Source organism: Tenebrio molitor, chromosome 6, assembly GCF_963966145.1.
Source record: "Tenebrio molitor chromosome 6, icTenMoli1.1, whole genome shotgun sequence".
NCBI lineage: Eukaryota > Metazoa > Arthropoda > Insecta > Coleoptera > Tenebrionidae > Tenebrio > Tenebrio molitor.
Genome location: NC_091051.1, coordinates 15,131,648 through 15,155,089, shown reverse-complemented (window position 1 = coordinate 15,155,089; position 23,442 = coordinate 15,131,648). Strand labels below are relative to the sequence as shown.

Sequence of the window (23,442 nt, the reverse complement as noted above, 5' to 3'; positions counted from 1 at the left end):
AGTCGACTTGTCGGCTTTTTCCCCGTAAGCAACACCTCCATCCCCATTTTTACCTGCCACAAAAATGTCCAGCACGCAACTTAAATACCTATAAATAAACCGGGCTATCAGATTACCCGCTCAGAAATGGCGCTCCCCTAGTCGACTTGAGCTCCCTCAAGCGAGACCCCAACTTACCAGTGAAACGTCGAGACTAGTGGCGTCCTCTCAGCGGCGAAATCCCATCACGCGCGAATGAACAATTTCATCTGTGCGATCGATGATTTAGTCACGGCCTACCGAGATTGTTATTGGAGGTAGACGTAAGCTCTGCGCGCTGATTGGCCGACCGGTCGAAAGCTTTGACAGTTGTACACACCTAGATAGGTGTAGAGCTTTAGGCATATGATAGATTTGAAGTATCAGTTGTTCTCGTGCTGTATACACAGTAGAGTTGTTGCTTGACCGGTTGGAATTGAACGTGTCTTTAACAAGCCATTGACTCTCAACAGTTCTAATCAACTATTTGGGAATTGTTTAATTGTCTTTAAATAATTTCGATTACACTTTCGTTTCGATTAAACTCTGTGATTTTTAATCGCGTGGTGCTATTTATCGTCATTTTATTTCGCTCATGTGACTTTATGCCATGGTGATCTAAACTGTTGGTCTGCTCGATCGACGGCGCTTTAACGTAAGTTTTTTTTTACACTCACATTATCCGAAACCTGATTTACCTTCGAATTTTTATTATCTATCCCTGATGGTCAAAAAGCGCAAACTTCTACAATTTTTATAAGAAATTTTAAAAATATATATTTCGAGTTATAACCCTATTGCTAACTAATTTATTTTACAATGTTTTATTTGGTATTATCTCTGAATTTGTACAAATTTTTATTGTTGGCTCAAACGACGTCAAACTGTGGATAAAAGGTTTACCCGCGAGTGCTTAAAGCTTCCGCCGGTAAAGCACTCGAGGCGGTGCAAATATGAATATAAAATAATCCCAACATTTAGGCAAAAATTATTTGTTGTTACCTAACAAATAGTTAAGTACGTTAATCATTTTCACTGTAATTTTTTATTTAAAATATACATACTTTTTAAAAATCAATTAAAAATTATCGACGCAGATGTACATTACAATTTTTAGTTTTCACCTATGTTTAACACCCTTGTCAGTACATTTTTTTTTTAATTTATTCAAGTGGACCTAATGAAATAAAGCAAAAATTAAGGCCACAATACCTTTACTTCAAACTTCCAATTAATTAATTATTAATTAAAAAACGCATTACATAATTTACAAATGAGATAACTGCCCACCACTATTTCTTCTTTATCAGTTTTGTTTATCCAGTTTAATCACTTTTTTAACATTTACGTTACATTAAAATTAATCAATTTTTACCTATCTACGCTGGAATAAATTTACGGCTAAACATTTTAGCAATTTTTTTGCATTCAATTATTTTTGTGAATTGCTTTGTTTTGTTTGTTAATTCTCGTATAAAATTGCCATCACCTTAAAAATAGCAAAGTTTTTCAAATTTAAAATCAGTTTTTGATTAGGAAGTGTATTCGTCGCTGATAAATTAACTAATTAATTTGCTTTTGAATTGTGATAATATTATTGTTTTGTAAAAAATAGATTATCCACCATTTTTGCAAAAATTTAATTAAAACTTTAATTAAAGTATAATCAAGTTTTAAAATACACTGAGAAAACCAGTTGGGATATTTTTTCCACATTTTACAGCAGAAATAGCTATTCCTCTCTTAATTTCTTCAGTGGCAGTAAAAACCGGAAGTGACCCCAACTGTATTATTTTAAACGGAGCATTTTCAGGCATCGTGAAAATTCTTGGTATAGTTTTCCCATTTATAATTTGGTTTTATGGCAGTGCAATTGCAATTATTAGGGGCTGGGGTTGTGGTTTTGGCAATAGTGAACATATTGTAACCTGGTCAGACAACAGACCTTCTTTTACAGTCCTAGGATTTATGGCGGTAGTTGCCTATTGTCGGGGTATTTAACTCCCTGACAACAGGGCTGGTAGTAAAACCAAATTATAAAAACTATACTCAGAGTGGTCTTTTATTATTTATTTTTTTTTGTTGTAATTTTGCAATGATAAAAAAGTAACAGCCACGTTAATTACATATTTTTCGTTAGGTAATTGAAAGAAAAAAAATAAAGATTTAAAGCTTGTGTTAGTGTAAGCTAGTAATTACTTTTTTTTAAATTTAATTTAATTTTAGAGATTTCGAATTTGTTTTGTTCCATCAACAGTATAATAATGTAGGTATTATAAAATGGTGAAAATTTTATTTTTTACATAAAAAAATTGTGGTCATTACCGTTGAAATGTAAAGCAGTAATTTTCGAATTATTAATTAGATCACGTTCAGATCAATATCCTTAAAAACCATATTCAAAGATATTTAACAAATTTACATTAACATATTAAGTATGTATATGTACCTCGTCTTCGTCCTCGATAAATATCTTTTGACATAACTTTATTAAAATGATTTCAGATCTATCATCGATTAAGAATGTGATGAATATGAATTGGTAAAAAGTTCAAACTTTTTTGAAATGACGTTGATCAGTGAGAAAATTAAATATTCATAATTTTTTGAAACATAAATGAATAATAAATTCATCGGTACATGTACATTTCAATCATTTTATACAGCTGTGACAGTCTAATTTTTTTTAAACATCTCACATTCATAAAGTGAGAGATCTAATCTACTAAATTATAAATACACATGCTAAGACTCACAAATGAGAACGCCGACAAAGAAAGCAGTTCCAACACTAAATAAAATCGAACAGGCATATTTGCTCGAATGCGAAGAAAATGACCGATAACAAGCATTTTTTGCGTGTTGCGGATAATGAAAACAACTTGCACTTTCGGTTTCCAAAATGTTAAATCTCGTACAGGCATGTTCATTTTCACACAGACAGAGTTAAATTAAGGTAGTTTAATCAATGTTCCTTTATAATTTAATTTTTTATTTTCTACCGAACTCATTGCTTTGCTAAGCAAAACTTGTTGCTTCGATCCGTTCAATTCAAATAAGTCGTATTGAAGAGCGAAAAATCAGACTGCGACCACTTGGTGGCGCTCAGCGTAGAGCACAGTGGCGCCATCTTTCGCTGACACGCAGCATTTTTCAGTTATGATCACCGAAAAAGTGTTTATATCCTCTTAAAGCACTCGTTTCCTCTCATTCATGTTTTTTATAATCTTGAGCATTCCTCTCGACGGGAGCCAGAACACAACAGGTGCATTCTTTTCGTTTCTCGGGGGCAGACGCACCACCGTGCTTATTGCTTGTTTACATATCAATAGTCCTCGATTAGGGTTTTAAATGACCATTTTCCATTTCGAAAGAGCATTTTATTTCAATTATGAGCGCATCGTCGAATTGGGCCAAAAAGCGAGCAGACTCGTAAACATTTTCAGACAAACTGAAACTGAAACGGCTTTGTATGTGGACGGTGAATAGGGTTGATCCGACCTGTTCACCATTATCAAATTAAAAGTTGGGAACTTGTAATGAATGCAGCTCATATGAAATGGCGGGGTAAAGTTTTGATTAAGTCGTAAATTAAATTTCTAATGTCGACTTGTAACACTTGCTAATATAACCGTATTAGTTAAGCCGGCACTCGGAGGGTTTCTTTCTTCATCCCTTTGTAATTCCGAAGGTAAATAAAGCTGCGCTAACCTAATAATCGTTAATAAAGAGTGCCAACGCTACTCCATCCAGGCTCTCAGGTTACCCGACTAGTTAAATGGTTATTTATTACGAGATAAGAGAAGCTTGTTTGTGAATATCGTCTGATATTCATTCTTCGGCGGTAATTACGTTCTCAACGAGACGCCATGTTTTTCTTGGTGTTATTTTTGTCGTTTTATACACGAAGTGCCTACTTAATTGGTGCTGATTTCATTTGATTTGTATTTCGCGAGGGTACCGTTACAGAATAATGCCCTCGCCGGGGCATAACTGGAGCTTATTTAATTCATTTCTGTAGGTAAGGACCCGGGCGGTGTATTAGAGTGGTTGATGTCATTTAGTACCCGATATAATAAACACCTCGAGAGGGAGAGCTCTGGTTCCGGTAAATGTGGACGAGCGTCGATCGACGCCGAGACGCTTTTGTATTGAATGTGACAGTATGAAACGCGCTTCCGTCGCTATACTCTGGAATCTCTGAAACAGGGGGGAGTTTAACTGCCTCTTAGTTTCATTGCCGATTCTGTTATTGATAAAGTTAATGAAATTAAGTTCGGTCTTCCGACGCCGCCGCTCGCCTCGAGGGGTTTTTTAAACAATTGCCTCCACTAATTGGCTCAAATGGAAGAAACTCTCGACGGCAATTAAAATATTTTTTCGATTAGTGCTAGATGGGGAATATTCCCTTATCCGACGCCAGGTCAGATCATTTAGAAACAAATAAAGTTCCACGACAACTGCATACGAGTATATGGCGGATTCTTGTTAAAAAATATACCTGTAACATGTTTTTTTATTTTTTGTTTAATTTAATTTCATATTAATTGATTCAATATTAATATGTTTGTGTTGTTTCAGCGTGTTGTGTTTTGTGTAGTGATATAACACCATCATTCTCCCGGCACAGCAGCTGGGGGCGGTGGCGCCATGGCCATCCGCTATCACATCCGTGGACGATATGGCACACAAAGGTAAAGGTAATAACCTAAAAATATCTTGTCGATTTTTCTAGGTTATAATCACTACTTGGTGTAAGTTGTAAAATCACATTTGTTCAATAAGTCATTGAAATTAGTTCAGATTTCTTTTTTCTTTTAATTTTTAAATACAATTGAAGCTTATCAGTAGTGGTTTCAAGCTTTCAATTTTTTATTTGATTCGCTTCAAAAAATAAAATTGACACAATTTTAAAACAAAAGTAACATCCACCTACTCTTCAAAGTAGGAATTGAAGAGTCGATTGTGAACGCACCACGGATTACAGATCACGGATCAGCTCACTCACTTTTACCTCACTTTTTACGTTCTTTTGTGTTTTTACTCTGCAGATTGACGAGTGGTCGTGGGGCATTCACAATCGAGTCTTCAACGCCAACTTTGAGGATAAATTTAAATGAACACCCGATACCTATATTTTTACATTCTTTAAATATGGTGTAAAGGGTGTTTTTTACATTTGGCGTCGAAGTTGGCGTTGGACAATCGATTGAGAACGCACCAATCGTGTGAAAGCGTAATATTTAAACAGCTGATCCGTGATCCCTTATCGATATAGTGCGTCCACAATCGACTCTTCAACGCCAACTTCGACGCCAAATTTTAAAAAACACCCGTTATACCGGGTGGGGCATCGTATACGCGCACGCGAGAAATCGCGATTTCTAATTAAATAAAATTGTCGAAATTTTATATACCTAACTAATTATTGATAAGGTATATTTGAGAATTAAAAAAAAAAATTTTGTTAATAAATAAGGCCGTCACAGTTTTATTAGTTTTATGAAATTAACTGTTAATTTACCTATAAAGTTTTTACACTAAATGAATCTATATCTGCTAGCGCATCAAACCCTGGTGGCACAATTACAAGTTTTGACTTGGTTAGCTAAATAATTCGCTTTTTTATTTAAAGGCAAACCAGACACAATGGTATAATTTCCCAACAAAAGGTAGGTATAGCCGACCGTTTTAAACCTTTTTGCCATAAAATTGACAGTTTCTATTGTTACCTAAATTTACCACATCACAAGTAGCAGGTCATAAATAAAAATGATTTTGAAAGGTGAAATGTAAAACTGCGTTTAATTCAAAATCTAATTGGTGTTTTTTTCCGCTGATTTCGTAAATAATTATAGGAAGTGAATCTGGGTAGGTTAGTATAAAAATCAGAATTTGACTTTTTGGTTGAAATTTACATTTTATTTTTTTTGGCTTTGTTTGTAAGTGAAAAATTATCAAAAAATTATGAAATGTACCTTACCAACAGCCAGGCAAGTGTGAAAAATTTCGACAAATTTATTTAATTAGAAGTCGCGATTTCTCGCGTGCGCGTATACGATGCCCCACCCGGTATTCAAAGTATCTCTAAAAGAACGTAAATCAAGAGTTAGTCCTGTGGAATTGTGTGGTTCTACAATTTTATAGTGTCGAACTATGTCGAGCCGTTGAAGCCGTCAAAACAGATGTCAACTGTCAAATGTAAAATTATTAAATCTTAGCCTCAGTTATCTTGTTTTGCCTCTGATTTTCTTCAGTTTTTCTATATTCTAATTACTTTTCATCTTACAACAGTCTACATATTAAAAACCTGTCATTAATGAACTTACACAACCTCTGTTTTTCTATTTTGTATGCATGTACCACCATATGCTATAAAGCGGCAAGTCAGATATATTCGACTTTCGCAGGACCCTTGATATACATTCTTTAAGAGACACTTTGTATTGTAAAATGTTTAATCTTGATTTTCAATCTAGAATAGATGGTTGTAGCTTTATCAAATGAATAAAAAATATAAAACATTTTTGGAAATAATACATACATACATATATCAATAGGACTTATTTCTAGGTACAAAATTGTTCATTGGGGGTTGCAAATGCAGGATTTCTTATCTACCACTTTACCTTCCTGATTTATACAGGGTGATTCTGAAATAAGTTTGGGAAAAAAAACCGGTAATTGGTGATGATGTGAAGAAGTCATAGACAAAAAAAATTTCTTATAAAAGTTTTTTCGATTTCGAGATACAGATGATTGACATTTTGGTCAAAATTGCTAGTACGCTGCTGAGTTAAAGGTGATTACCTGATTATGTTGGTAGTTTAGCAACAATAATAATCAAAGGTGCGTAACCTTACTCCTCTCAATAATTTCCATAGAAACATTTACAAAGCAGTGTGCTTGCACCTACGATTTTATTGTGGAGTTGATGTAACAATCGTTGCTAATGAAATGAACAAATTCGGACAAATTTTCCCTATTCATAGGCGTTGAAAATACAAGGATATAGGGTAATTTCCATCCTTTTAATTTCACCTCCAAAGGTCATTTACGCAAAAGTATTTTGTGTCAAGGATACTCCTCGTTTTTTTTCTAAACTTATTTCAGAATCACCCTGTATTTACCATTCTACATTTCTTAATTCCTTGTTTAACTTAATTGTTAATCATTTTGAGTTGGTAATTTTATTTAAATGAAAAAAAATCACTAAAAAATCTTGGTTTGTGTTGAAGAAGAATTACTTAGTAGGGCTATAATTCTTCGAAAGTAAAATATGTATGTTAGGTATGTTTAGTTGAAAGTCTACTACAACAACAGTTCATGTGATATTTGTGTATGAAGAGGAATAAGACAAATTCTCAACTTTAATTCTCATTCACCTTTTAATTATCTAAAGCCTATCGTCTTAGAAGATGATTTAGACTTCCCTTACAGACCACTATCTATCCACAGTATTAGCTACTTTCTTTTTAAATTTGATCAATTTATAGACATTTTGTAACAAAGTCTTCGGTGTATTATCATTATCAATAAGATGGTAGCTTGCCTTTACTTTCTTCCAAAATACATTTTTTGTCCTCAAAATAGATGAAAATCTTTTGTTTTTGTATAATGTAGTATTTTTAGATTTTTATTTTTTGAGTTTCATCCTTATTAAACAATCTTTGATGTCATACTGTTTCGTTAGTTAGACGTTTTACATCGAAACCAGTGTTTCTTTTATTGTGTTTTTTCCTCAAAATGTCATAGTGATTTGATATTTTCAGACACCTTCTTTCGTTTTCCAAAAATTCTTTACACCGTTCAAATGAAATCCTGGGCTGAGTAGGCGTTGGAAAAATTAAACCGTTTAGAACAGTGTAAAGTTTGAATTTCCCGCCGTTTGACACGAATGACATTTGTTTATGTTTAATCGGGACATAATTGAACATGTTTGTTTTCAGCAAAGGGTGCCCTTAGATATTTGGTTCGAGAATAGGAATCGTTACGTTATTCTATTTTTGATGTAAAACATTGCAAAGAAAGAAAAAAAAGAAAGATTTTTTGGCTCTAAATTTTAGGTTAGCTGTCAACATGCTCCAATTAATCTACGTTTTAAAAAAGCACAACAATTGACTATTTCCAACGCCAGGATTTCATTTGAACGCCCGATATTTTGGCATTCTTGTGAAAGCTTATAATAGTATATTTATCCCTAATACAAATATTGACTAAAATTATAAATCACACCAACAAAAAAACAGTTTACAAACCACTTACAGTCTTCCCCGAATTACTTTACCTTTACACTCCATTATCGAGAAAATTTTCTAGGTGAATTACTAGAACGCGTTAGACAAGTTGCACACATTAACAAACATAAAAAGAAAGAAAAATGAAAGGAAAGACATCTGAGAACACAAACATCTAAAACAGAAGTGAGGCGGTAGCGAAATTTAGCAATGAAGGTGTTTTTGTTGTATCAACGAGTAATTCTGGTAAAGATATGGGATATGGCGAAAACTAAAAGAACGAAAAGGGGTTCGTGGGTTAGTATTCAATCACAAATGTCACATTTCTGACGACAATTAAAAAAAAAGAGAATAGTCTGTACTACGATGAGGAACTGATAAAGAACGATAAAAGTATGTATGTAATTTAATTAATTGTGATATATTTGTCCAACTACATATTATAAAGAAAGATAGAGGATTTAAAAAATGCTTTCACTACTGGATGGTGAATAAAAAGACTTTTCAAAAAATATACCTAAGAAATGATCCCCTTTGGCATTTAAAATTTTTGAGTTGCCCCCTTGCCCCCTTACTCAATTGAATATAAAAGTGTAATGTACGCCAACAGATAACCACCAGTACAAATTAAGCTGTCCAAGGATTTTTGCCAAAACCTTGGGCTGAGTAGGCGTTGAAAAAAGTAAACCATTTGGAAGAGTGTAAAGTTCAAATTTCCCGCCATTTGACACACATATGAACTCGTACATATGTAGTTGAACCCAAGAGTATATTAATCTATGGTTGAACATGTTTGTTTTCAGCAAAGGGTGCCTTTTTTTTAACGCTGGCCATAGGGTTTTAGATGATAAAAACTTTGGATCGTGTTAATAAGCTTTTTAGCAAGAATTTTTAAATAAAATTTGGCAGAATATTAGAGTAATATTTAATAAATACATCTCAGTTTATTTTATACTACAGAATAAAATAATTACGGAATTAATTTTAAAAAGTGTACTTTAAATTTATTACATTATTTCTTGATTCTTGCCCAGAAGTCCATGATGTAATTATGATTTCCTATGTTTTATGTTTATGAAATAAAACTGCACATTTTTCAATCTCCCATTAAATGATTTCTTTATTTGAAAAAGTGTCCATTGAAAATTATTACTGTTTGACGTTTGTTGAGTTTTGGTTTACATTATGTCATAGCCTACTTGGCAAACCATGTGGTAAATTTAATAAATTTATTTTTGCTCTAATTCCGTGATTATTCTATTTTGTACGATGGGCCAAACTGAAATTGATTTATAAAATACTAATCTAATATTCTGCCAAATTTCACTTGAAAATTCGTACTAAAAAGCTTATTAACAGACCGTAAACTTTATAGCATGTAAATCCCTATGGCCACCGTTAAAAAAAAGCACTGTATATTTGTTTCAAAAAGTAAAAAGAGAAATCGTTAGTTATTCTTTGTTATGTAAAACATTCCAAAGAAAGAAAAAAAACAGAAAGATTTTTTGTTGGTAAATTTTAGGTTAGCTGTCAACATGCTCTAATTACAACTGTCAATTTGCACTTTAAAAAAGCAAAACAATTGATGGTTTCCAACGCCTTCCCAGCCCAGGATTTCATTAGAACGCCCCATATTTACATCAAATGATACAGTGGTCCTACAACATTAAACAAATATCAAGTAGCATATTTTAATTTTTTACAAACACTTCCTCCCATACAAAATTATCACAGATCATAACATCTGAAAATTTTAAATAGATAATCATAAAACATCAGTTTATTCTTACTCTGTCTTCATTTGATTTTTTCCTATATCTATTTAATATCCTCATTTTTATGTCCACTCCCATCACTGACCCGACAGTTAAACGGGATTCAGGCTGAAATTGGTCATTACGGGTATTGCCACAAAGTAATAACGAGCAAATTAATAATAATGTGAAGTAATGACAACTCCCAAACCCCAGTCCAGCTTGACTATTGACCATCCACCACGCTTCTACTGTTACTCAAAAAAATGTATTGTTACAGTCAAACTGTCCAGGAGACTTAAGGACAATAAGACAGGTCCTCAACAGATGCTCCTTAGCTAAAGTGTGTCTCATGATGTTGGGGTACTTATTCCAGGACTCCTCGGAAGAAGGTGGGGGATTGTCAAAATCTGCTTCTTGTTTTATTTTTGTGTAATTTTTGTGTACGCAAAAGTATTAACTGATATGAATGAGTTATTGCGTGTTGGTGTATCACTTTTAATGGTCTGACACAAATCAGCGTCCCAAACATGGAAACCCATGATGTTTGACTTTTGTCGATGAAAAATAATTTTGAATAAAATTCCGAGGAAACTACTTAGTTATGTGAAACCAATTCAGTATGCATATGATACCCTAACATGTTATTCAAACGTTCGCGTCTATTTCTCCATTTGAATAATCTCTGCTGCACAGGATTTACCTAATTTAAAAACGCAGCAAGTTTTTGAGACAATTAAAAGTAATAATTCCTTTGAAAGCACTCTTTTACATTATTGTTTATTTATTTTTGCTATACCTCCACATTTTACACGACACCCACGTCGGAGTTTATTATATCGGAAAGTGGTGCAATTTGTTTTAATTGCTTTTTCCCTAATATGAAAAAATAATAAAAAAAACCCTCTGTAGAACAAACTGTTTGTGTGTCGTAAGGCCAGGACATTAACGTCGTACATAAATAATCTTTATTTCTCTGGAGCTAATTGCTAATTTTAAACTTCTGTCATCTTCTAAATTATTGTTCATTCATAAGTATCCTCACCTAAACGAAGCATTGTTAAAACAATACTCCTGGCGCAAATATTCTATCACCTCATATAATTTTATACTCCACATAAATTTTGCCGCACCCACGCGGCATAAATTTTCTGTAACACGTCGGGAAGTGTTTTATAAAAAATTAAAACTGGAATAAAAATTTGTTTAAAAATGAAGCGACTCCGGGCGCGTTGATTTTATAGACGACCATGAATAAATCCAGATGGGAAAAGTCCGATTGGTGAAATTGCTGCGATACTGAGTCCATCAGGTTCTTTTGTGAAGACGTTAGTTATTTGATGTCGTAAGTGATTTTGGTGGAGGGTGAGCAAAGCTTTCTCGGTGAATCGTCCGAGTGTCGCGTCCGGTACTTAAGAATATTTACGGGCTAAAAAAGCAGGTCCGGCGTCTATATGGATTGGGTTACAGCTCGACTAGTGCAAGACTTTTGCCCACAAAGAGACAATACAGCAATAAGAGCAACATTTTTGGACCGGCTAATAAACGCGGTGTCGCACTGTTGGACTTTTTGATTGCGACAAAATGTCGGAGAAAGCCCGAACAAGATGCCGCCCACCATTCTGGGCCCAAATTTATGAATTTATCGGTGATAAAATCGTCGATTGCGGCGATGGCGCTAAAAATTGTTTTTGTGATAGAGTTGTGGGGGGCTCGGCGTCCGTAGAGGGCCGTAAATAATTGCGTTTTAGAGAGTGAGCCGAGCATCGTAAGAACAGTAATAACATAAATAACAAAGAAAATGTGTTGGTGGAGATAACGTTAAAATGCATGAATCTCTTCCTTTCTCTCGTCTCTAACAATATATGCCTACGTCCACTCCAACAGCGGCGGCTACAAAAAATAAAAAGAAAGCTTCTACAAAGGTTATCATAAAGAACTTTCCCGGTTCAATCGATATTCTGTTTCAAGATGAAAATTTCACAGTCGAGTTGTTGGCCGATGATCCAGCCGACTCACCCTCTTTAAATTTGGTTTCATTTGGCGAAATCACGAAAACATTACGAGTGCTCTTTACGGCAAGCGGGGATTCCGCAACAGTCAATGAAATAATTTCTCGCCGGGGGAAAAAGAACTACCCAACTAATAAATCAGCGCCCCGCGGAAGCTCCAAAACTAACAATAATAAATATCAATGAGACATAAAGAAGCAGTGGCGGTGACAAGTGAGACTTCCTATGATAATACACCCAGTGAGGGGTGTCTTTGTGTTCGAAAAGCGACTTCAAGTCTGTGAATGGGGACGTGAGACGTTGGCCCACCCCTGCAAGATACGTAGAAATCCTTCATGCGTGTTCTGGATATATAAAAATCGAGGACTGTTCACCTTTCACTACCAGATTCCATTTGTCACGTGGAGATGCGAATAAAAGCCTTTTGTGCCACCGAAAGACTGATTTTACTGATTTATGGGGTTTTGTTAGAGCTTCTTTATATTTATGTGGAATTTTTATCATCACACAAAAGTTAAAACCCGCGGATCGGCCATCACGCCAAATGGAAAAGCTCCATCCCGGAATCGAATCTCGACGATATTTTCGCCGACTTTTTCGACAAACACCCGAATTGAAACGTCAAACAAGCTCTCGTCGGCCCCATGAAAAGCATAACAAATTGTGATTAGAGCTTTTATACTTTTGTTGAACGGTGGTAAGCTTGTGTTAGTTACGGCCGGGTTGTGGGGTGTCTTTACCCGCTCCGATCGGTGCTTTTCCACCAAGGGAATCGATCGATGCTCATTAATTAGAAATTCGCACCAACTCATTTTATAATCCGTCTCCGCCCCCGAATGGTTAATCGTTACAGTGCGACTTTGGAATGAAAAATTCCTTTGTTCATACGGGAAACGCTCCAGAGATGATTTTCTTATAAATTGACATAATCAATTAAAAGTTTGTTGAGCCAGATGCAACTGAGAAATAAAATGCCTCGCCGATAAATCGGTCGTTTTTAAACTAGACATTAATAAAAATTAAAAAGGATTTGCGAAGTATTCACGACGAGATAAAAATTAAGCACGGAGACTTGCGAATGGAACTTATCTAGAAGTGGCGGTAGAAGTTTGCGCTCCGGCATTTGATCAATCCGGTTGAATGTTTTGTTGAATTATAAAGTTGGCACTTCTTATACTTATATTGTATTAAATCGAATAGATACTGATTAATACAGTTAAATTTCTCTTTAGCGAACACTATAAGAATTTGAATGTCCAATTAGGTATTGGAAAAAATAAAATTCAAACGCTACACATAAATATCTATGTATTTTTTGTTAACTCTACTCTGAATTAACATTTTTAAGCAATTATAATAACAAATAAATTAGTCCCGTCGCTAAGTAGTTTTTTAGACACCCTTAATGAAAACGGTAATTTGACGTATTCACAAGCGGACGAAAAGTAACTCACTTTCGGACGGATTTTTTCGGACGCTGACCATGGCGCCATCCATTGGTCTGTTTAGTAAGGGGGTCATTCACGAAACTCGGTAAGGCTCGATAAGGCGTTGCAAATTCAAAACCATGACAACCAACATTGTTGAAGCATTGTATTTGGCGTTTCGTTAACGATTTGCAAATTTGCAAAGTTTCGTGAATCTCCCCCTAAGTTAGCAACGAAACCGACAAAACCGATAAGTAATTGTATTGGAAATAGTAAATTTCTAGTTTTGCTGGCAAGCTGATAACAAATACTATTAAATTTTTTTTTTATGTATGTATTAATAAATTTATCTAATTGAAACAGGTAGATACAATAGGTACAAAATAAATTTGTAATTTGTCCAATGATGTCTTTTGCTTTGTAGTTCGTGTGGTCGCCTAAAAAATTGAATGTGCACCTCTGCCAAAAAGTTCCTTTTATCCTCCCCTATTTTCAAGGGCACGGGTCACTTGCGCGCCGCGGTCAAAAAAAATTTTATTTATTGTATTTATCCACCCCCTGAAGATTTTCTCAAATTTCAGAATTCCACAAAACAACCCGACTTTACCTACAGATTTTACTAAGAATAGCAAAATGAAAAGAAACAAGGGCAATAAGTAGTCCTACCTGTTTAACGGTATAGCTGTATTTTATTATCTCAATCCCTCATTTGCGCGCAAGTGTCCTGTACCTTTTGGGGCCGTCAAACTTCTAGCAAAGGGTAAACTGACCGTGGCGCGCTACTGACCAACACCCATTTTCAAGCCCCGCCTGCGCCTCGGCCACAAAACCCAGACTCGGACAATAAAGATGCACTTTTTGACCTTGATACACAAATAACTATTATCACATAGATAGAAGAGTATTTTTTGACAATAACACATTTAGGATTGGTTCTGTCGGAGCAAATAAACATGTTCACGACTTAAAAAGAAATTCCTTTTAGCAAAATCGCTACCAAATTTGATATCCATATTATTATTTAGTACAAGAATATATTTTTACATAAATCTTTATTATTAGAAAAGTTTACAGCTGCCTACTACAATTTCACATAGATCATATTATATCATAATTATTATATTAATCGCCCAATCATTAATAAATCTTTAATAAGCCATTCCATGCTTCCGGTAGCGATGTCGAACACCGCTTTTCCTCATCTTGATGCGAACTACGATCACACTTCGGTCAAAGCGAATTTACATGAGTGTAACTTACGTTTTTCTTTTTCGCCTCCACCAAAACAATAAAATTAGTAGTATTATTAAGAGCACTAAAAGCCCAAAAGTTAAACCGAGGATGAGACCCAAAGGCAGTTCATAGAGCATATCTAGAAATAAATATTCTATCATTTTAGAAAACACATGTACTATCGGTGGACATTAAAAGCTGGGACATCCAAAATTTGCTCATTGTGTCTCAGACTTTTGAATTGTCACTCAAAATTAAAATTGTCATTAAAGAACTGAACTTTAATTTGATGTTTTTGACAATATGTCATAATTTTCATAACCTTATTTGTAAAAAGCCAAATTTACACAATGTATATTTTTGAATTTTGACTTTATACAAATTTGATGTTTGTCCCAGTTTTTTATGTTCACCGATAGTACCTTTCGTAACAGATAAGATAAGTTATCATCGATAACATTTGTTAACGTACCAGTTTTGAAGTGCAAAAGACCACTATCTTTAAACTCCGCACTGATTAACCCTCTCACAATTAAGTAATATTCAGTGTCTTCGCTTAAAGCTCTATTGCAGTAGTTTTTATTGGAACATTCTGTATCATTCCCAATTAAAAAATCTACGGTGTCGCTCCCATCTAAAATTTCAATAAGAAGTTTTTCGTAAATACATAAAAGAATTAAGGTACTTTCAAACGGGTTCCATAAATTTGGAGTGAGTTGCGCTGCTTCGCGATTTCAAATGATGCATGTGCATTGTTGGGTATCCGCATTGTTTGTGTAACGACGGACGTTTTTTGGTTATAGTATTTTTCAGGTTATAGTATTTCTGCTAGGATGTTCCCTATTGGGAAAAAGAACTGCGTACTCCTGAGCAGCAACTGTGGCACTCTCATCACACTGTCCATATAAGACAAGCATATCAAAATATTCTGAAGAAGTAAACATTAAGCGTTTTTAGTGACTTTTGGAATTGTCAGAAATAATTTATCATGACATAATATTCAATTATAATGTCTTTGCAACAATCAAATTTGTTTCGATAGTTACTAATATAATTTTTTTAAGGTAATTTTATATCTACACACGATTGGTCAATTAACAACGTTCTTATTTTAAAATCCAATGAGGATGAATTTTTTAAAATATTTTTCCTATTATTCCCAGAAGATGATGATTTACCGTATTATTTTGGTCCGCCAGTTCTGATAGACCCTGTATAAAAGATCAAATTCGTACGTATGTTTGTATCACTTGTAGGTTTACAACTAAAGAATTACTGAACTTTTGATGTGGTCTTCACTACTATTTGCTTTACCTTAGACTTTAATACATAAACAATTTACCATTTTGAAAGAGGGCTGGATAATGACGAAAAAGGTGAATTTTTGTAGCAAGCATTTGGAGCGGTTGTTTAAAATGTTTAAAGAAGATTTTATACGACCTTTTTGCGTTGGTTAGAATGTTTGGTATCAGTGTTTACTATATTCTAGCCCTTTGTTGAAATTCCTTATTTTATTTTGTGCAGTAATCGATTTCTAGTCTAATTAAAATGAATACATATTTTGCTAAATTATTAAGATAGTAGGTATCTATTTTATCTCTGCAACTTAGTATTTTTATCTTATGAACCTATTCCTTCATTTTTCTCCAAAAAATTCTAACCAACCATTTATAACTAGACCTGTCTAATTATTTCATTTAGAAAATTAGTACAGAGCGCCCAGAAATGTGGTATCAAGTTTTTCGATTGGTCCCGCAAGATGACACTTTTTTACAGAGACCATCTTGTGACATTTTGTGTAAAAGTTGCTACTACATTTCTGGGCGCTCTGTATCAGTATTTATGTATATTAATTAGAAATACCTAAATGGTACATACAGGGTTGCGATTATGTATGAAACCGGCTCCGTCCTGCTAAAATGGTTTAAGTTAGAACCCTGAAATTTTAAAAACAGACTTAGAACTCATTGAAAGCTACTTTTCAAATGTTTTAAAATATTTTTTTATCTACAGGGTGTCCCAAAAATGGCGTACAAACTACTTACTACCTTATCGAGAATGCTTAAATGTACGTGAAAAAAATATGGAAAAAATGTTTCCGACAAAAAAATCAATTATTTTTATTATTATTATTAACGATAATACAATGTAAACAATGATATATTCATACATCATTACGTTGCAATGTTACCGTAGAGGATTTAAAATAATTTTTTCGATTTCCAAAACTTCAAAATTCTCTATTATGCAGGATTAGATATTGATAGTGAGTGATCTTGTACTTTATGATAATATATACGATTAGACGTAGCTCTCATGACAATTTCATACATATATGTAATTCAAAATAATTGACCTGTTAAGTGCCACATTCAAAGACCGCCAAATCAGAAAATAAGTCCAATAGAATTTTTTTTAAATTTTTCTGGCGTTTACAATAATCTCTTCTACACCGTAGTGCACCGTTAGTACGCCATTTTTGGGACAGCCTGTATAAGTTTTCAAAATACAAAACCAACTTGATTTTTTTAAATGGGAACATGAGTTAATTGGGACATCATTAAAAAGCTTATTTTTTTTTTAGAATTAAGTGATATAATAGGTTTGGTGATTTTTTCGATAGAATCTTAAAAAACATTTTTTTAATAAATTGGAAACAACTAGGTATTGTTCAAATATTAATTGACACCTTTTATTACATTTTCGTTGCTCGGTTTAGTTTTGTCATTTTAGTTTCATTGTAAGCATTTGTTGCAAGGTGTGTGAAACGATATCAAATTTTACTACGAAACTTAGAAAACAATTGCTCTATACCTAATTGAATGATAAAGTCTCAAGTATCAAACTTATGTACTATCGCGAGCAAAAAATTCTGGTCGTCAATGTCATTTCAAAATTTGGTTAGACTGTCACAAATTTAAAAAAATTTCCCTGCCTTATTTTGCCCATGTCTACAAAATGTCAAAAACATTAATTAACTAATGTCACTTAATGTCATACAACATGATGATAGGTTATGATATTTACGACCGTTTTACAATGGAGCATTTTCCATTGTGTCAAATCATGATTTTGACGATCAGTTTTTTTTTTGCTCGCAAAAGTACCCAACTAGGTATTTACAAAATTTTAATTTTCTCAATCAGATGTTTCAATGAGAAATAAAATAATCGAATTGCAACATTCTTTACTGCCATAGGTTTGGTTTTCTCTAATTTTTGACGGATTTTATGCTGCTTCATTTACGTGTTTCATTGTATTTTAATTAAGTTTAATTTTTTTTCTAAGATTCTGTCGAACAAATCACTAAATCTATTCTGTCATTTAATTCTAAAAAAATAGGCTTTTTAATTTTTAAACCCATGTTCTCATTAAAAAAAAAAAATCAAGTTGGCTTTATATTTTGAAAACTAATGGATTTTTTGTTTGTTTTTAATTTGATAAGTAGCTTTTAATAAGTCCATTGCATGAATGCATTTAAAATTTCAAGGTTCTAGCGTAAACCATTTTAGCAGGATGGAGTCGGTTCCACACATAATCGCAACCCTGTGTAAATGTACCTACAGTTGGTTGCAAAAAAAACAGGAACTGTCAGAATAAAATTGACACATTTTTACAATTTTTCCATAGTGTGAAACTTTCTTACGAGAGATAGGTTAGAATTAACGTCGAAATTCAATGACATTTTTTTAAATTATTCGGTAGGTATTGTCAGGTAGACAATTAATTGACAAATGAACAAAATCAAATTTACATTAGGAAAATTTTCGTTTCCCGTTTTTTTTTTCAACCAACTGTACCTACATACAAAAAATGATTAATTTCAAACTGGAAATTATTAATTACCTATACAGAGTGTCCCAAAATTCAGCTTAGCAGTACGTTGTTAACTGGACAGGTAAAAATGTTTTGAAAAACCTGTCTTCTTTTTTTGTAGAAGATATTTTTATTATTTGTTAGAGTAAATGTGGCAACACTAAAAGCATTTGATTTATTCCAATAATCTGTAAATATGTATTTCTTTTTTTTGTATCCATGGAAATAAGAAAGAACAGTCAAGGCCATGTTGCCATATGTTATTTGAGGTAAAACCGATATAAAATCACTTCTTGGAAATGCTGGAAATAATGAAGTAAATAATTGCAAACCTGACCACATCAATCATCCATTATTATTATTATTCTGCTGGCTAGTAAAAAACAAAGAATCAAAATCTTTTTGAATTTTTAAAATAAATGAGATCCAAGCTGCACCATTTGAGCCCCCATACCTTCAAATCTAAAAGATATAGAATTTATTTATTATTTTTCTCATAATTTTTTAACATGAATTGACATTGCCCCATTGAGTTGTTCCGCGAATTTTTAGGCACCTTGTATAATTTTAATGTTAATTTAATTAAAAAATTAATTTTAAAAATGTAATGAAAAATTTAAAGGCATGTTAAAACCTATAGAAACTGAAATGCAGTTAGTAATAAATTAGAAAAATCAGATTTAGCATAATTAGAGGACATTCCATTACCTACTTAATAATAAAAAATTCAATTACATAATTCTTTTTAAATAGAAATAGAAAAAAAACCCGGAATATACTTAAAAGAATAGTAGGCTGTACTATAAAATTTAAAAAAAGTCATTAAACAAAAGCGCAAATTTCTAGATAACTTTTTTATAAAGTTTGCGAAGATATCTCTAAACCGATACTTAAAACGCATTCACGTTGTTTTGGCATAATTTGGTAGTAAAGCTGTCTACTGAATTAGATTCTGATTTTCTAAGTTTGAGGTTATAAATAGCCTCAATGTCTAGTGCATCGTTGTCAGTTTTACTAGTTTGCAACAGAAGAATACTCAGACATCGCTGGAAATTCAGCAACATGTTATGTTCATTTTGATAGGTCCGCATGTCAGACACTTTAGTGAAGAAAATCTAACAGTATGTCCAACGTTAAAAAAATTAATCATCGCCTCTCATTATGCTAAACAACGTGAACGGTGTTTATTTGTACTTCCTGTTTATTTTTATTCTCTCTTCAGTTTAACCCTTCTCCCCTCTTTCTAAGTTCAAAATGATTCAATTTAAAACACTTTTGTAATTTCATTTCAAGACTTGCAAAATGCCAAATTCAGTATATCCCTATTATTTATTTTCTTTGAAGCTCGCCGCAACTGTTCTGTCATGTTCTGTTCGTGGTGGAAAGAGCACTTCCCGCTTTAAACGCACGGGATATCGTCGGACATGGTCCGGGATTAGTCCATTCATCCCACATTTACCGATGTTTGTCAGCTCTGCCGCTGTGTAACAGTGCCGAACCTATTATAATGTTTGCCCTGTATTTGTATTTATTAGTATCGACAGAGGGTCAACGACGTAGGGGAGAACCGAGTACTTAAACGTTTTTATGCGAGCGCTCCAGGATTTTTTAGCAAACTGCTCGCAGAAATGAAATCAATTAAATAAAACGTGGGGTTGTAAATTTCGCTTCGCATACCAGAATTTGATTAAAATTCACATCAGAATAAGAGTTTGTCGTTCTCCGGTTTTATCAGAGGAACGGGTGATTGACGTTTTTAGGAGAATTTCTCCGTTTCCCGTGATTTCTTCACGAATTCCCTCACACTTGTCAGTTCCTTTACTTTCCAACGACAGATGAACAACTCACTAGTCCTCGCACGTATCCCCGAATAAATTGCGAAAAATCCCCAAGGAAACTTTGATGCGGGAAACCACGCACCGACAATACTTACACTTGTCTTATTTTTTTTTGCAACAGTTTCTCTTTTCCAGGTAATCAAGATGTTCTAATCATCTTGAAGTGTTAGGTCTAGGGGTGTGTGACGAGGACCCGTACGAGGGGCGCCGACGACGCTCACCGCAACGCGTCCAACCCTTTTTCAAAAATTGACCACCACTGTAACATCACCGCCAACACACCTAACAACAAAGACTTTCTCTTCCACACACCGCAGAATTGGTTGTTGTTGTTAGTTGTCTTGTCAGTTACGGACGTGGCCAAATTTTGATTGTTCCAAAATTGCTAAAAAAATTTCTGACGTGTTTCGGTGACGAGTCGTTGCGATATTGGCCTTGTTGTGTGTGTCCTCGTTCTGCGCAAGGTAGTCAGTTGACGAGATCATTCTTTAGCTCGTTTCTCACACCGTATGATGTGCACAGTATGGTGCAAAATTTGACTGTGTAGTAAGAAAAAAAATAATCGAACAGTGTCTAATCGGACTCTAACTCTGGCACGACTGTGGGCAGGTCATAGCGGTGTGAACCAGCTAGGGGGGGTGTTCGTCAGCGGGCGACCCTTGCCGGACTCCACCAGACAGAAGATCGTCGAACTTGCTCATTCCGGAGCCCGGCCCTGTGACATCTCCAGGATACTTCAAGTCTCCAACGGATGCGTCTCCAAAATACTCGGCAGGTAATCTAAATATACACCCCCAACACCTTTCAACAGACAATCCAACCCCTTAAACCGTGACAGATGTGGCTCGAAAGAGAACACCCCCTGACTCACCACTCGACGCGTTCCGCCAACCACTCCACATCACCAGGATCTAGGTGACGAAACGCATCGACTGTGTAGTTTTCAATTTACGAGAGCAGAAATTTTTAAAGGGTTGAAACCAATTGATTCCACCCTCTTCTGCGGACTGAACAAATTCAGGAGAAGCCGCCAAGACTAGAACAAAAATAAACACTTTCTTGCTTCACTCGGTAGATTTATTTCTCTGTTTCAAAACCATTCTACAAAGCAGCTCCATTTCACTTTTGATTCTTGTTGTCCGGAACGACTCGGAGCGTCGCCGGAGTCCGGGTGCAACACTCGTTCATTATCTTCATGTTTTCTTGATATTTCTTCAACTTCGCGCTTGCTTCATCCTTGGCCATCAATTCTTCGCGGCTCAGTTTCTCTCTCTCCAAGTCGCGCAGTTTGATCTCCTCGTCGGCGGCGTCTTCAATTTCGCTCAACAGTGACTTGGCCTGCTTCAGTTTTTCGTAATATTCCACTAGAGTTTGCGGCATTTTACCGTCGAGGTCAGATGAATATTCTTCGTCTTCTTCTTGCCAATAGTTGGTCGTAATGTCGGACTTTGCATTAGACATGATGGGTTCTCAAATGCTGGAAATAATTTAGTTTTTTTAGTGAGAGTTGGCTGTTGTTTTGTGACATTTAGAATATTTCGGTTTTGTAGGAAAACTACTAAAACTATCTGAAAGCTTCTCTAATTAATCTGGTTGTGTTGTCTTTTCTTGTGATTCACCTTCCGCATTCTGCGGAATGCTATAAATGCTGGAATAGTGGATTATGGTTTTGCAAACATGTTTTCGTTAATGTTTTATGCAAATTCAGCAAATCAGTCCAAACAAGCGACGTTTGCTTCTTTAAAAGTTATTTGAAACAGAGTCAATAAACTTACCCTTTGTAGAAGATAAAAAAATATGAGAAATTCAGCTGACACTCTGCCAATTCCCGAATTTCAATCTTAAAACAATCACCCACTACGATTAAAAAAACAAAATAAATTTCAGAAAATTGGATCATGTATTTAGATGCTGGACCTGTGTCGTAATAATAATTTCTGAAAATGAATGAAAATTGAATTGTCTTGAAAAAATATAAAGTTAAAAGATGAGAAACAAATTGAGTAATATTAAATATTAACTTAAAAAAAGTTCTAAATTACTGTTGATTAGTTATTAGTTGGTAGAGTTTGTTGTCCTATTTCTATGTAAAGATGTGCTTAAAAATGAAAAATCACAGAAAAAAAAAACGATTATCTCAAATTCATTAAACTGCAGCTTATCTTTATATTACAGGGTTATTCAGATAAGAATATGAATTTACCTGAGGGCCACAGGCAGCCCAGAATACGCCTTCCATTGCCACGTTGACAACTAATTAAATTAAATATTTTTCTCTGAAATCTGAAATAATGGCATCGCAACACTGACATCTTGTCATCTTCGTCTTTTTCGAGATGGCCAGTTTCTTCGTATAATTCCAAGGCGGTCTCTATTTTAAAATAGAGACCGCCTTGATAATTCTCGTTCTGTGACTAAAGCCCAGTAAAACGTGACGTGTCAAGAAAACTTCAAAAAAAATTAAGTTGCTTATCTCTTTATGTAACATTTTCTAAAAATAAAAATATTAGTTGCTTGATTACATGTTTTATTTATAAAATAAATATCGAAAAGATATCCCTGATTGATGATTTTTTGTTTGCCTACTGTCCTTAGGTAAATTCGTATTCTTATCTGAATAACCCTGTATATAATCTGTTTCAAAATCAAAAATCCACCAACACTGCATTCTACGTCGAAAATACAACCGACAACGTAGCCAAATTTTGTTTTTAGTGTGTCTGCATGTATCAGAAAAAAGTGGGGTTATGAAAGAAAGCTGTTGACAGTTGTTTTGGTCTTAGTTCATCCTGTTTTTTATTCTCATTTTATTATTTTACTCAAACGGTATGATATGGTAGGGCTCGTGCCAACTCTCATGATCGATGACGCAGAAACCAAAATGCGTACCGACGCGGCTGTACTATTCGAACTAAAAACATCGGTACTATTTTTTCACACTTTACAGATTTGTGAGCTAATTTATGTTGCTGTTTATTTGGCGACAGGTCTCTAGACAATGTCGGGCATTCTAGTCCAAACCGTTGGACAGTGCAAAATGCAAATTTGGCGCTACAGTGAAAATTTTAACCAAACGACAGACGTTTTTAGGTTTCACTTATCAAAAT

General features: G+C 34.3%; 2 protein-coding genes and 1 long non-coding RNA gene across 4 annotated transcripts in view; 1 reads left to right on the top strand and 2 right to left on the bottom strand.

Annotated features, from left to right (window-relative positions):
- The first annotated feature begins 421 nt into the window (after window positions 1-421).
- The window catches only part of LOC138133875 (paired box protein Pax-6-like), a 58,385-nt gene continuing 35,364 nt past the window's right edge, over window positions 422-23,442 (top strand). For both annotated transcript variants that reach the window (XM_069051875.1, XM_069051874.1), the window contains exons 1-3: window positions 422-673; window positions 4,600-4,712; window positions 20,945-21,110. In XM_069051875.1, the coding sequence (XP_068907976.1) occupies window positions 4,700-4,712; window positions 20,945-21,110 (179 nt within the window). In that variant the 5' untranslated portion in view covers window positions 422-673; window positions 4,600-4,699. The remainder of the gene's footprint in view (window positions 674-4,599; window positions 4,713-20,944; window positions 21,111-23,442) is intronic.
- On the bottom strand, window positions 14,484-14,992 carry LOC138133883 (uncharacterized). The gene is made up of 2 exons (XR_011160556.1): window positions 14,709-14,992; window positions 14,484-14,661 (listed from the first exon to the last, which is right to left on the bottom strand). It is a non-coding gene; the product is annotated as an uncharacterized lncRNA (long non-coding RNA).
- Window positions 21,391-22,226, bottom strand: LOC138133881 (uncharacterized). The gene is made up of 2 exons (XM_069051882.1): window positions 22,111-22,226; window positions 21,391-21,812 (listed from the first exon to the last, which is right to left on the bottom strand). Exon 2 carries the CDS (start codon window positions 21,794-21,796, stop codon window positions 21,455-21,457), a length of 342 nt encoding a protein of 113 aa, XP_068907983.1. The 5' UTR covers window positions 21,797-21,812; window positions 22,111-22,226; the 3' UTR covers window positions 21,391-21,454.

Excerpts from the sequence above, each read along its gene's own strand:
- LOC138133881 (XM_069051882.1), bottom strand. The coding sequence starts at position 21,796 with ATGTCTAATGCAAAGTCCGACATTACGACCAACTATTGGCAAGAAGAA.